Source organism: Myxocyprinus asiaticus, chromosome 29 (genome assembly GCF_019703515.2).
Source record: "Myxocyprinus asiaticus isolate MX2 ecotype Aquarium Trade chromosome 29, UBuf_Myxa_2, whole genome shotgun sequence".
Lineage (NCBI taxonomy): Eukaryota > Metazoa > Chordata > Actinopteri > Cypriniformes > Catostomidae > Myxocyprinus > Myxocyprinus asiaticus.
In genome coordinates this window covers 15064786-15079185 of record NC_059372.1, presented here as the reverse complement: position 1 = coordinate 15079185, position 14400 = coordinate 15064786, and the positions used below count along the sequence as shown (strand labels likewise).

Here is a 14400-nt window from a genome sequence, read left to right as displayed (position 1 = left end):
TAAACTGCCATAAGGCAAAGAACTGTTCTTGAAAGTGAATCTCCTATAAAAAAATTTTTTTAAAAAACAAAGAAAAATGAATTGACTCTTCGCTGCTGCGACTCTTTTTCGTACTAAATACCCACGTTGTAGGCAATACATCACAGAAATATTTTATAAGACCAAACAGTGAGAAAACTACAAATGTATCGTTTCGATAATTACTAACGAGAAGGAAAAAAAAAAAACTTCTACAGTCAGGCAAATACAAGGGCAACTAAAATTTCAGCCAAACAGGAAGTGGAATAGATGCGACGGACTTGTTAAAAATAAGGGAACTGTCGAACATACACTGGATAAATATTTGAATTTAATCTATATTAAATTCGTTGCACAACGAATACCGCCTATGTACTAAAGTAGCTGCTAATTTATTAACGTACATACGTGTAATCAATTTGGGTCGAATAGCCTTTTCTTGTCGCCTGTCAGCTTCTGTCTGACATTGGCTGAAGTGGCTTGAGATGGCAGACGAGGCTCTTTTTCAGTTCCTGCACAGTGAAATTATTCAATATGTCAACAGTGTAGAAACTGGGGAATCGGTAAGAACTGGAGATATACTGATAACAGTTTAACAGAATAAAAGATCAAACATTTATAACTAAGTAGGTGAATCACATTAATAAAAATGTGTATGTGTTGCATGCTGAATTCATTGATTTTACTGCTGTGCACAGGAGAATGGACGGTGTGTTTCTAAACTTGAGAACATGGGGTTTCGTGTGGGACAAGGACTAATTGAGAGGTATCATGGAAGATCTGTTTTTATTTTGGACCATCCGTAAGTCCAAATGTTCAAGCAAACACTCTTGAGTTTATTGTAGATTCGTTTGTAAAATCCTGTCAGTGTAATATCCTGCAGAATTGAACTTAGTTGTTTGTGGTTTTTTTAATGAACAAAGTAAAAAAAAAAAAAAAAAAAATTAAGCAGACCTTTAAAATAGTACTAAAAAAATAATTACTCATTTGTATATACTCATCACATCATTGATCATTACAGGTTTACCAAAGACACACCACGTTTCAAAGATGAGCTTGATTTCATGAAGTTCATCTGCAAAGATTTCTGGACCAGTGTTTTTAAGAAGCAGATTGACAACCTGCGAACCAACCACCAGGTGTGTACAATATAATGGAAGTTCAGTTTTTATTTATTTGTCAACCGAAATATGATTGTCAGAGGTGCAACAATTAATCTGTGCATCCCCATTCATAAAGCCTTGTAAATCTCATTTATGAATAACATGACAATAATGGCTTGAGATGATGATTGTTATGATCGTAGTAAGTGAATGTTTGAATTGTTTGTAGGGTATTTATGTGCTACAAGACAACAAGTTTCGCCTGCTGGCCCAACTATCTGCTGGTAAACAGTATCTGGAACATGCGCCAAAGGTAGGTAGTAGACCCAGCTCATGCCGTGAAATAGGTGTGGAAGGAGCTTAAAGGGATTGTTTTCTCAATAATTAGAAATTCTCACATAATTTACTCACCCTCATGCCATCCCAGATGTGTATGACTTTCTTTGTTCAACTAAACACAAACGAAGGTTTTTCGGAGTGGTGGTGATGTAGTGGACTAAAGCACTGAACTGGTAAGTGGAAGGTTGTTGGTTCAATCCCCACAGCCACACCATTGTGTCCTTGAGCAAGGCACTTAACTCCGGGTTGCTCCAGGGGGATTGTCACTGTAATCAGGGCACTGTAAGTTGCTTTGGATAAAAGCGTCAGCCAAATGCATAAATGTAAATGTAAATTTTTAGAAGAATATCGCAGCTTTGTAGGTCCATACAATGCAAGTGAATGGTGTCTAAAATGTTGAAGCTCCAAAAAGCACAAAGGCAGCATAAAAGTAATCCATACGACTGCAGGGGTTTAATCGATGTCTTCTGAAGTGATCCAATGGAATTTGGGTGAGAACACACCAAAATATAACCCCTTTTTCACTGCCATTGCAGTCTGTAGGCACGATCATGATTTCAAGCTTGGTACGCTGTGTAATCGAGCTTAAAATCGTGATCGCCAAGGAGAATACAGATGTCAAGATTTATTGTGAAAAAGGAGCTGTTTTTGGTCTGTTCATCCAAAACCACTTGGATGACTTCTGAAGACATGGATTAAACCACTGGAGTGCATTTATGCTGCCTTTATGTGCTTTTTTGAGCTTCAAAGTTTTGGTCACCATTCACTTGCGTTGTATGGACCTTCAGAGCTGAAATATTTTCTAAAAATCTTTGTGTTCTGCAGAAGAAAGTAAGTCATACACATCTGGGATGGCATGAGGGTGAGTGAATGATGAGAGAATTTTCACTTTTGGGTGAACTATCCCTTTAAATAAACATTTATCGTATGTTGATTGAAAATGTAATAATCTGAGTTGAATGCTTTGATTGAAACTTTTACAGCCTGTGTCTAAAACTACTCCAGAGTCAGTATTGTCAGCTTTTGTGTAAATTCTTCCATGAAACTGTTTTTATACCTAGTTAAGATCTGTGGACTTCAGTTGTTGCACATTATTTGTCTTTCCAAGAAATCTATTAATAACATTATGCTTTGTGTTTAGTGACTCTCAGTTTCTCATTTTTCTTGCCTGCAGTTTTTGGCCTTCACCTGTGGCCTGGTCCGAGGAGCGCTTTCAAATCTTGGTGTGAAAAGTATAGTCACTGCTGAAGTGTCAGTCATGCCAGCCTGTAAGGAAATGGTTTATACACAGAAATACACAATCTTAGACAAATAACTACAATGAACAGATACTTTCATAATTAAAATGTGATTCTTACTAGTTGTAATCTTATTTTATAAGTGCTCACACACTGAGCCCATCAATAATAAAATTAATTTCTCTCTTGTTTCCCTCCACATTCTTTTATCCCTCCGCTTTTGCTCTTTGTTTGTTCTTAGGTAAATTCCAGGTGATGATCCAGAAGATGTGATTCACTACACAAAGGAGCATATGGCATCATTTTATTGCCTTGTCAGTTTATTTAATTGCCTTTCTCATTTTAATGCTAATGTCACTGTTTTTTTTTTAATTATTATTATTATTTGTATTGTAAAGAAACTAATTTTGATAACTACTGGCATTAAAAGTGTATTGAAATGTAAAGGTTAAGTCTTATTGTACTGTATTTCATTAGTATTTTGACATTCATTATGCGCTGTCCATATTCACTGTATATTGAACATTAATTTGCACTGAAAGCATTAAAGCTGAAATCATGGTATGTGTCAGTTTGTGCTTCCTTTTCGGTGATGAAATTAATGAATATTTAGAAATAGTCAAATTTAGAGAGTAGAAAAGTAGAACACTTTGTATTAGAGCAACCGCAAGTGTTTACTCTATGTATTAAATGTATTCTGTATATGTAAACCGAAAAAAAGACTTATAATAGTACGTTTATAAGTCTTTATTCGACATACAGGTTCCATGCAGTTTTTAAATGTCCTGCTAGTATGTTGTCGGATTTTTTCGTGAGTGGGAGACCGCCTCAGTCAGTCACGTGGTCATTGCGACGTCCTACGTCACAAGCAAGGGGCTAATAGGAAGCGAGACGCGCCCTATTGAGCCCTCTGATTGGCTGATTTGTAAAAGCAATTCTAACGGCGCTTACATTCAAACTAAAGAAGCATTCGCGTCGGGTTGTTTGTGGTCGAAGCATACGAGGGTCTTTCTTTCAACTTTTTACTATATATTTTCAGCCTTTTAGGTTGAGATCAAAGGCATCGACTTGAAGTGTAAGTGTTTATGCTTTTTAATAAGATATTATGCGCCTCTTTGAGCCTGCTGATGCAGTTTAAAAGAAGCCCTCATTAAAGCTTTCATTTTGGGCCGTAGTCGAAGTTAGCCAAAGTATTGCGAAACCCATACTGTGAATATGCGGTTTAAATGAGCTAAACTCGTTTAATTTTAATTTGCTAAATTGTGTAATTTATTGGTACTGTAAGTGAAGATATATTTTGGCTGCGTTTGTTTACATTTTTGCTCTTTGTTCGAGCTGATGTGTAATCAGAGTTGCAGACGGAATCTTGCATGTGAATTTATTCTGCAGTTTAATATTCCGGTCTTTAAAGTACTGGGCAGATTTATACAATTACATGTTATATACAAAGACGGTGGTTAAAATGAATGTTGTTGTTCAAAACTAGGCCTTGGGTCCATAAACTGCCATTTCGCGCCTGTTTGCTGTAGAGGAAGTATAGTGTTGCTCTCTTCTTCTATGCCATATTCGACCAAACTTTCTGTACAACCCAGTGTGTAATGTAATTTAATTAAATGCATTGTTTATTTGATTTTGCAGGATTTTACCTGGTTTAGATATGGAAGGGGACTCTGCTGATGCGTATACATGGGATGCCCCTTCTCATGTTATAGAGTCTATTGACGACTTTGCCTTGGACCCTCAAGATAATGCTGATCAGTGGTTTGGTAAGGCTTTTGTATTAGAGGTCGACCGATAACCAAGGTGGTGGAAAAGGCAGATGACCGATTAATCGAACCATAGTTTAAAAAAAAAAAAAAAAAAAACTAGATCTATAGAATAAAAAAAATATTTGCCTTTCTTTGCTATGATAGGCACACATTGAGGCCACAAGAGTCTAAAAGCAGTTTATTGTGCAACCAAAATTCCAATAACCAGAAAAATTACGAATTGGTGCATAATGCTGGACCTGACATACATTAGCATAAAAATTAAGTATTTACCAAATGTATCTCTTTCTTTCTTTAGCCTATATTTTCACCAGATAAAGAGTTTTATATACACTGGCGGCCAAAAGTTTGGAATAATGTACAGATTATGTTGTTATGGGAAGAAATTGGTACTTCAATAAAAGTGGTCAACTGATCACAATGTATAGTCAGGACATTAATAACGTGAAAAGTTACTATACAATTTGAGAATTTTTCAGAACTTCTTAAACTACAAAGAGTTCTCAAAAAATCCTCCACATGCAGCAATGACAGCTTTGCAGATCCTTGGCATTCCAGCTGTCAGTTTGTCCAGATACTCAGGTGACATTTCACCCCACACTTCCTGTAGCACTTGCCATAGATGTGGCTGTCTTGTCGGGCACTTCTCACGCACCTTACAGTCTAGCTGATCCCACAAAAGCTCAATGGGGTTAAGATCCATAACACTCTTTTCCAATTATCTGTTGTCCAATATCTGTGTTTCTTTGCCCACTCTAACCTTTTTTTTCTGTTTCAAAAGTGGCTTTTTCTTTGCAATTGTTCCCATAAGGCCTGCACCATTGAGTCTTCTCTTTACTGTTGTACATGAAACTGGTGTTGAGCGGGTAGAATTCAATGAAGCTGTCAGCTGAGGACATGTGAGGCGTCTATTTCTCAAACTAGAGACTCTGATGTACTTATCCTCTTGTTTAGTTGTACATCTGGCCTTCCACATCTCTTTCTGTCCTTGTTAGAGCCAGTTGTCCTTTGTCTTTGAAGACTGTAGTGTACACCTTTTGTATGAAATATTCATTTTTTTTTTTTTTTGGAAATTAAGCATTGTATAGCCTTCATTCTTCAAAACAGTGATTGACTGATGAGTTTCTAGAGAAAGCTGTTTCTTTTTTGCCATTTTTGACCTAATATTGACCTTAAGGCATGCCAGTCTATTACATACTGTGGCAACTCAAAAACAAACACAAAGACAATGTTAAGCTTCATTTAATGAACCAAATAGCTTTCAACTGTGTTTGACATAGTGGCAAGTGATTTTTCTAGTACCAAATTAGCAATTTAGCATGATTACTCATGGATAAGGTGTTGGAGTGATGGCTGCTGGAAATGGGGCCTGTCTAGATTTGATCAAATTACTTTTTTCAAAGAGTGGTGGTGCTGTTTTTTTTTTTTTTTTAATACATCAGTAATGTCCTGACTATACTTTGTGATCAGTTGAATAATTCACCAAAGTTGCAAAGAACCAATTTCTTTCTGAAACAGCAAAAGCTATACATTATTCCAAACTTTTTGCCGTGTATGTTTGTTTGTGTATAGGTTTATTGCTGAGGAAGGAAAAAACTTCTGGCAACTATCAGCAGTGACTATTTGCAGATAACTGATAGTTCCAAAAAGCAAATTTCGGCACCGATTAATTGGTAAAACCGATATATCGGTGTATCTCTACTTTGTATCCAAGTTGTCTCCCAAAGTGTAACCTGCAGAAGAAATTGTTAAAATACCCAACAGTTTGAAGGCATTTTCAAGCTTTAAGTTGGCAAAAGCTAGAACTCTACATCCTAAAAATTTTTATTTGAAATATTTGTGTGGAAGATTTAAATGTTTATTCAGTCCTGCGGTGTGACATCTTGCCTAAAATGCTACTGAAAGTAGATTTTAAATTGTTTTGTAATTATTGTCCATGTTTTTGTGACCTCCACTACATGAAATATTTGTCACACGACAGAACTAGTGAAATCAAAAGCAGTGAACCAACTTGAAACTAAACTTCAGTGCATTTGAAATTTATATTTGCAAAAAGAATTTTAACCTGAAATGTTGATAGGTTCGGGAGTTCATGTCTGTTTATTAACTACCATGTTTTACTTTTAGATTTAATGGCAGCTCCTAAAAATGGTACTATGGAACAGCTCACCACCCCTTTACGGACGACAAAGCCTTTTGATGAAACCCATAACACCAACAGGCCCAAAGCTTTGGTATCTCCTATGGTCAAACAAGATGAGACCACAAAATCAGGTTGGAAAAAAACTAACTTTGAGAAACTTTAAACAATCTTAGGAAAAACATTCATTTTGTACAGATGCTCTTAACATCTGCTCTTCTTCAGATGTTACAGAAAGCACCTCTAGAGTGGCCTCATCTAACATTGTCACATCATGGGGAAATGGCAAAACTACTGCAGCTCCTGGTCAGGGCCAGAAGCCAGCTCCAGCTCAACCCCGCAGGTATGGAGAACTTCAGCTCTACAGACCCTATTCGGAGTTTATGCCCATTAGAAAAAAACCTGCAAATATCAAGGCGTTTGAATTGTTCCAGGCCTGGAAAAGTTTTTGAAATGAGTAATCTTGCAGGCATGGACATTTCTATAAGCAAATGTTAAGTTTAGTTGTTTTTGTTCAGCATAATTGGCTAGAAACTGCACTAAATTATGCAGTTTGCCACTGATTTATTGCATCTGTGGTGGTGGTCTCATGTTTTCATCTGTATTTTCCTCTGCAGAGTTTCAAAACGGCCAGTGCCCAAAAATGACATGTGTACAGCTCCTTCAACACCACCTATTGTCAAGAAAAGGAGGTATGTTAGTCCTAATATTTCAATCCATTTTTAGTCTATTATAGAATGCTCAATTAGCCTTTTTGTCTCATGACATAGAGTTGTACCAACTACCATGGCAAGGAGGGTTTTTGAACACAGGCGAAGGTAAAAGTCATCTTGGGTTGCTTTTACAAACTATGAAGGGCACTGCGTGTGGATATAGCAAGTTTAGCAGGTTTCACTGGTGAATTGGCTGGTTGAGTATTTGGTTAGAGGAGCCTTACTCAAAAGTAATGACATTCAGTGTTCACCTTTCATGAGTTAAACATCCTGGTTTCTTCAAGGAGCTCAACATCCAGGTCTGCTCGACACAGTGGTGCTGGTGTGAGGAGTAGTATCAGGCTGAAGAACAAATCATCCTTTGCCTCAAAGACCTCTGCTGCTGCCTCAGATGCTGCCTCAGATACTGCCTCTGCTGCTAACACTACACAGTAAGTTAAAATTTTTTAAATGGTCTTAAAGTGTCAGAGTTTGGGGCACTACACTGATTACACACACTTTCAACTTTTTTTTTATTTATTTATTTTTTTTCATTAAAGAGCTAGAGCTCCCCCTTGTGTGTTTTCAATGGAGCACATTATTTTAAGAACATCATGATAGTAGTGTTTTTTTTATTTTTTTTTCTCTCCATGTTGAGGTGAAATATCCCATTTAAATTCTGCATGTTGTCTTTAAACCATAGGCAGAGAAGCACAGAGCAACAGGAGTTGGAGCGCATTGAGGCTCTGCAGAAAGAAGTGGCCGAACAGCGCCGTAAGAATGAGGCCAGCTATAGGGCTGCACTGGCAGGCTGTGAGTTCTCAAGTCTGATGCAAAATATGGAAGAAGTCAAACTAAAACAAATGAACAATGACAAAAGTGTGGATAAATAAGCATGTGGATAAGCAAAAGTGAATACTCCTACAGCACTTTTCCACAACCTGTGGTTTATTAATGCATGAAATCAAATGAGTAATTTGCTTGACGGGTGTGTTATTAGCTTTACATTAGTTGACCGTAAACTACACTCACTGAGCACTTTATTAGGTACACCTGTACACCTACTTATTAATGCGATTATCTATTCAGTCAATCGTGTGGCAGCTGTGTAATGTATAAAATTAAGCAAAAGCAGATATGGGTCAGGAGCTTCAGTTAATGTTCATATCAGCCATCAGAATGGGGGGGCGGGAGTGATCTGTAATTTAAACTGTGGCATGATTGTTGATGCCAAACGGGCTGGTTTGAGTATTTCTGTAACTGCTGATCTGCTGGGATTTTCACACATGACATTCTCTAGAGTTTACTCCGAATGGTGCCAAAAACAAAACATCCAGTGAGTAGCAATTCTGCGGTTAAACGCCTTGTTGATGAGAATTCTGAGTTTCCCATTGATAAATGCAACTTTGTCATTCATGTGCTTGGAAATTGTAATTTATGATATTTCTGACTTCATATGAAGGCAGCATTTAGTGGTAGGCATATATCACCTCCCCCCCCCCCCAGTTTAAGTACAGTAGGAAATGAAACGACGAATTTCTCAAACAGAAGCATGCCACACCAAAATACCTTGGTATAATTGCTTTACTTGAATCCCTGTAACCGTGGAAGTGTAAGTTGACTTGACCGTACCTGCGCTTTAGTTTTGGTTGTGTACATTGCATCAATTTTTGGTTTGTTTTTTTTTTTGTATCGTTTTAAAGGTCAGCCTCCTAAAAGGCAAGTGCTGTCCACCACCATTCCCAAAGAGTTTAACTTCCGTTCAGACAGCAGGCTTAAGAACCACACAGATGTGGCCTCTTCAGAGGACAACTTGTATAAGGAGATGGATTTTACCTCTCAGCTCCGCAAGCACCCAGCTTCCCCTGTGAGTACCAGCACTGTCTTTGACGAGTAGCTGATTGATGAATGGCAATATTTATTTTCCTTTTTTCCTATAGTTGAAGGCTCCAAAGGGAACAACCGTCCCCAAACCCTTCAACCTCTCTAGAGGGAAGAGGAAGCTAGAGGAGACTGGAACCTACGTGCCAATGGCCCAACAGATTGAGCTGTTCCAGAAACGCACACCTACCCGCTATCACTTGCGTAGCCGGCAGAGCCAGGAGAGAGGTGTGTCTGCTCTAACACTGTTTCTGGTAGCTTATTCAGTCTTGTTTGTAGCTAGCTGTAGTTAATTTACCTTGTCTGTATCCTCCGCTTTGGTTTTTGTATAAGCCTTAAATCTATACTTCAGGACTCTGACTCATTTTGCCTGTTTTCGTTTCCAGGACCGTCACCAGTGAAGACTTTGAAGCCAAAGATCACGCACCCCAAAACTCCACAGTTAATGACCCGCCAGAGGAGCCGCCCCACACTGATGAAGAGCACAGCAGAGATTGAGGCTGAGGAAGCAGAAAAACTTCAGCAGTAAGTCAAGCTTGGATATTTTTTGCATGGACTTTAGTATAATGTATATGTAGGGGATTTACGTTTATACGGTTATATCGCAAAATGTGAACCCCTTCAGAATGATGCAAAGATGATTCAAGAAATGTCTGTTTCTCATTTAATCTTTTGCTTACTGGCACAAGTAATGAGTAAAAACATTCCTGTCTCAGGTTTAAGTTCAAAGCTCTAGAACTCAACCGAAAGATTCTAGAAGGGGCTCTGGTTCCCAAGAAGCCCGCAGTTAAGGAAGCTACCCGGCCAGAGGGCTTCCAGCTGGAGATTGAAAAGCGAATTCAGGAGAGACAGGCCAGCAAAATGCCAGAAGAACCAGAGGACCACACGTTTCATTCTAGACCCTTACCCACCCGAATTTTGGAGGAAATTGTGGTTGGTATCAGACCATAACCCATTTATTTTGGGCATTACTTGCCATAGAGGTTTACCTTTTGTATATTCATAATTCTGCATTTCCTGCTTTTTAAATACTTAGGGAGTCCCAGAGAAGAAAGTGCTAAATCCAACTGTGCCAGAATCACCTGCATTTGCTCTAAAAAATCGTGTGAGAGTGGAAAAGAAACAGGAAGAGGTAAAGGTTATCATGCATACATGCATGCTTAAAGTTGAAGTATATCATTTTTTGCGCCACCAAACGGAATTGCAAAAATACTGTTTTCAAAACCGCTTAAGAATATGTCCCCATCTGCCATTGGTCAGAGATAGTCCCACCCCCAACTCGCACCATTGGCTGAGTCAATGTTGTGTTTGTATAGAAGTTTTCGTAGCGCTACAGAGACTGTGCTTACGGTTTAAGAAAATTAGCCTATGAGTGGCCTACTTCTAATTGTCTCTGTATATAAAACTTGGATAGGAGAAAGTTATTTCAGCTTTAACTGGTGGTCGTTCTGTTCCATTCATGATATGTGAGGGCAGGTGTGCAAGCATATGTGCTGAAATTGTCTTTTGCTGTCTACCAAGTTGAAGTTTGGTTAATTTATTTGCTTATTTGAATGGCAAGTAGACATTCGACCAATAGAGCATCTAAACTTCACTGATTGGCCACTTGCTCCCATACAAAGAAACTTGCAACAACCATATTCATTGCAGGGTCCAGGTTTCAATTGCCTCATTTTCATGAAATGGATCTGTTGCATATCAACTTATTCCCATACATTTTTCACATTCAGGAAAAGCCTCCTGCTCCGATTAAAGCACTTGCTGTGCCTCACTACCTGCCCTTCCAGCCCAAACCTCTAGCCAAGAGCCAGGTAGAAATGTGCCCTTTCTCATTTGAGGAACGTGAGCGTGAACGGAGGGCAATGAAGGAGAAGAAACTGGAGGAACTAAGAAATGAAGAGGTATATTCTTTTACAAGAGAGCTGAAAGCTCTGACCAAGTTGTGCATCTTCAAACTAAAGTTACTTATTTGTTTTGGTGTTGGTACATCTCAAAAGAGCTTGAATTTTGCCAATCATGTGTATCATGCCAAAATACAATGTTTCAAATTTCACAGGTGCCAAAGTTCAAGGCACAACCCCTTCCTGATTTCCATGAAGTGCACCTACCTGAGAAAAAAGTCTTGGAGCCAACCAAACCTGCTCCATTCAAACTGATGATTGATGAACGTGGAGCAGCAAAGGGTGAACGCTGGGAACAGATGGTGAGATCTTTCTTTCTGGCATTTTCCATCACTGTAACATGGCTCATCCATTTAAAGGATCATATAGAGCTGTTATGAGTCATCTTTCACAGCTCATTTTGCTTTTGTATTCTGATGTATTTCAAGTGAATACAATGTTCAGTGAGAAAATACAGGGTAGGACTTAATCTATCAGATATAGATTGGATTGTGGAAACAGGGCATAGAGTGATATATCAGAATGGGGTCAGGTGGTGGGAGTGGTTGAAAAGAGGGATTTGTGATGTGTGTTTATTTTTTTTAATATAACAATGTAAAGGACACATTGAACATGCATTAATGTACATGGGGGCCGTTTTGATTTCATGATGACTTGTTAAATGTCATGGAATGAAAAACTTATTGAAATGTCAGTTTAACATTTTATAATCCAGTTAATCAGGAAAATCTAATTGAAATCATATTTATTAAATATGTTGTCTTTGATATGGCATTGTTTGCAGTTTGTACCCTTTTGTTAAAGGGAGAGTTCACCAAAAATTAAAATTCTCATTTAATAACGTCATGCCATCCCAGATGTGTATGACCTTTTTTTTTCTGCTGAACACAAAGATTTTGAGAAGAAAATATCTCGGCGCTGTAAGTTGATACAATGCAAGTGAACTGTGACCAGAACTTTGAAGGTCCAAAAATCAAAAAGGCAGCTTAAAAGTAATCCATAACACTCCAGTGGTTAAATCTATATCTTTAGAAGTGATATGATAGATGTGGGTGAGAAACAGATCAATGTTATAGTCCTACTATAAATTCCCCTCCCTGCTCTTTAGGTGGTGATATGCACAAAGATAGCAAATCACCAAAAATATTAAGTGGAGATTTATAGTAAAAAAAAAATGACTTTAATATTGATCTGTTTCTCACCCACACCAATCATATCACTTCTAAAGATATAGATTTAACCACTGGAGTCGTATGGATTACTTTTATGCTGCTTTTTGTTTTTGGACCATCAAAGTTCTGACCACCAATTACTTGCATTATAGACCTAAAGAACTGAGATTCAGTCATACACATCTGGGATGGAATGTGGGTGGGTGAGTGAGTGAGAATTAATTTTTGGGTGAATTATCCCTCCATTTTTAATAACTGGTTCCTGAAATGTGTAATTTTTCCTCCCCAGATGAAAGAAGAATTGAAACAACAGGCTGAAGCAGCATGTTTTAAGGCACGACCAAACACAGTAACTCATAAGGAGCCTTTCCAACCAAAGAAAGAGAATCGCTCCATCCTTGGTATGTTGCATTTATGTGGTGGATGTTTTTGTACTCTTCCCACCTAGTGCTGCACTATAGATGTATCTCCAGTCAGAACTTCCCTTGGGCTTGCTGGCTTTGAGTAATGTTGATTGTGCACTGCTAACTCCAAAAACAACTCTTTCTTGCTTCCAACTTTCACACTGCTGTCACAACTCGCTTTACTTGACCACTTCACTTGGTCCTCTTTGTTCGTTTTTGGCACCTTTCTCAAGCCAATACTACTAATTCTACAGTTCCGGAGGGCTTCCAGTTGTTGACAGAGCGGCGAGCCAAGGAGCGTCTGGAGTACGAGAGAGAGGCTAGCGAGAAGGAAGCGCTGAAGGCTCACATGGAAGAAGAGCGGGCTAGAGAACAAGAAGAGCAAGAAAAGGAGGAGATTGCAAGGCTACGACAGGAACAGGTAAGAAATTTCAGAGTGAATGGTACTTTGTATGAATCTGATGTTTGAAAGGCAAAAAGTATTCGTTGTTTTGGGCTCAATTTAGGGATTTTCTTAATTTTCACAATTCTGCAAAACTCATGCTAGTCTCAAAGGATTCTATCGGCAGAAATGGCTCTTTAAACATTCTTATCCAGTAATCGTGAATAACTTGGAGTGTCATGGAAATTTATTGGTTTGAAAAGTGTGATCCCTGACTTGTGGTAGGTTGGCATTTATGAGGACTTTTACTTCAATTTAATTGACCTGCCTTTTTCACCTTCTTTCAAAGGTGCATAAAGCCCAGCCAATCAGACGCTACAAGCCAGTGGAGTTGAAAAAGAGTGACGTGTCCCTCACAGTACCGCAATCTCCAAACTTTTCGGACCGTTTCCGCATGTAAATGCGTAACGTGGCGTTACATCAACTGAATTGTACATAGTTCTCTTTATATTTTTAATGTGTTTTGCTACTTCTGGTATGCCTCGACAATGTCTCTTAATATGTGGAGAGTGTAGAAGTTTTTTGTGGCTTTTGTACAAGCCTTTTCTGACCCTTTGTGGTCTAGTAAATCCATTTATCAGGATTGTGATAACTTTCCCTGCTAAACATTTTCTCTAATTCCCCTGTATATGCAGACTGTTTTCTGTCCCTTTTTTATTTTTTACTGTTTTCTTCCATCTCTCGTAATAAAGAAACCTTAGTATATAAATGCTGTGTGTTTTGACTGACCAGGCCCCAGTACGTCCATGTATCGGTGTAAGATGGATTTTATGAGAATGCTAAAATAAATCAATTTAAGTGTTGGAATTTAAGCCATAGAAAATTAAGATATGACAGAAATAGAAGTATGCTATTCCCAACCTGGCCAAGGATTCTCGACCCATGAGGTGGCTTTGAGAAGTTTTTCCTGTGGCGTATTTCCTTTTAGAAACAGGAAGTTGGGTCTGGATCATGGCCTACCATTGAATTGCTACAGTTGCTCTATTACTTCAATATGTATGCATACACTGAAGGCTGATTCACCATTGGTTCTTATGGGGTTTTTCCAATTTGAGTTACATACATTTTGTGGTAACTGCATTTTGAAGATATTTGGATGTTTTACAACATAAATTGCACAGGCATACTAATGTTAATTTTGAAGCTGCTTTTTTTTAATAAACCCTCATCGACGCGAGAGGGCAACAAAAGCCATCCCGTCTGGTCCAAACTGACAGAAGGTCTATTGAGGCACAAGTCTCAAATTTAAATGATCGTTACGGGAGGAATGTCAACACGCAGTGCATTGCACCCTGCTGCAT

The 14400-nt window shown here is 38.3% G+C and overlaps 2 protein-coding genes across 5 annotated transcripts; both read left to right on the top strand.

Moving 5' to 3' along the window:
• Positions 1 to 264: 264 nt before the first annotated feature.
• trappc6b (trafficking protein particle complex subunit 6B) lies at positions 265 to 3259 on the top strand. 2 transcript variants are annotated; one of them, XM_051662773.1, is made up of 6 exons: positions 265 to 581; positions 717 to 784; positions 1040 to 1157; positions 1351 to 1434; positions 2635 to 2728; positions 2940 to 3259. In XM_051662773.1, the coding sequence occupies exons 1-6, from the start codon at positions 504 to 506 to the stop codon at positions 2969 to 2971; spliced, it is 474 nt and encodes a 157-aa protein (XP_051518733.1). In that variant the 5' UTR covers positions 265 to 503; the 3' UTR covers positions 2972 to 3259. The 2 variants fall into 2 exon arrangements, with proteins under 2 accessions (XP_051518733.1, XP_051518732.1); XM_051662772.1 differs by having other exon boundaries at positions 717 to 820.
• A 380-nt stretch (positions 3260 to 3639) lies between these two features.
• Positions 3640 to 13802, top strand: LOC127420446 (targeting protein for Xklp2-like). 3 transcript variants are annotated; one of them, XM_051662745.1, is made up of 18 exons: positions 3658 to 3773; positions 4185 to 4232; positions 4337 to 4464; positions 6595 to 6741; positions 6833 to 6950; positions 7225 to 7299; positions 7605 to 7751; positions 8003 to 8112; positions 9003 to 9166; positions 9240 to 9408; positions 9567 to 9705; positions 9897 to 10113; positions 10217 to 10312; positions 10911 to 11081; positions 11237 to 11383; positions 12543 to 12654; positions 12912 to 13078; positions 13389 to 13802. In XM_051662745.1, the coding sequence occupies exons 3-18, from the start codon at positions 4356 to 4358 to the stop codon at positions 13497 to 13499; spliced, it is 2199 nt and encodes a 732-aa protein (XP_051518705.1). In that variant the 5' UTR covers positions 3658 to 3773; positions 4185 to 4232; positions 4337 to 4355; the 3' UTR covers positions 13500 to 13802. The 3 variants fall into 3 exon arrangements, with proteins under 3 accessions (XP_051518704.1, XP_051518705.1, XP_051518703.1); XM_051662743.1 differs by having other exon boundaries at positions 12891 to 13078; XM_051662744.1 differs by lacking the exon at positions 4185 to 4232 and having other exon boundaries at positions 3640 to 3773; positions 12891 to 13078.
• The last annotated feature ends 598 nt before the right edge of the window (positions 13803 to 14400 follow it).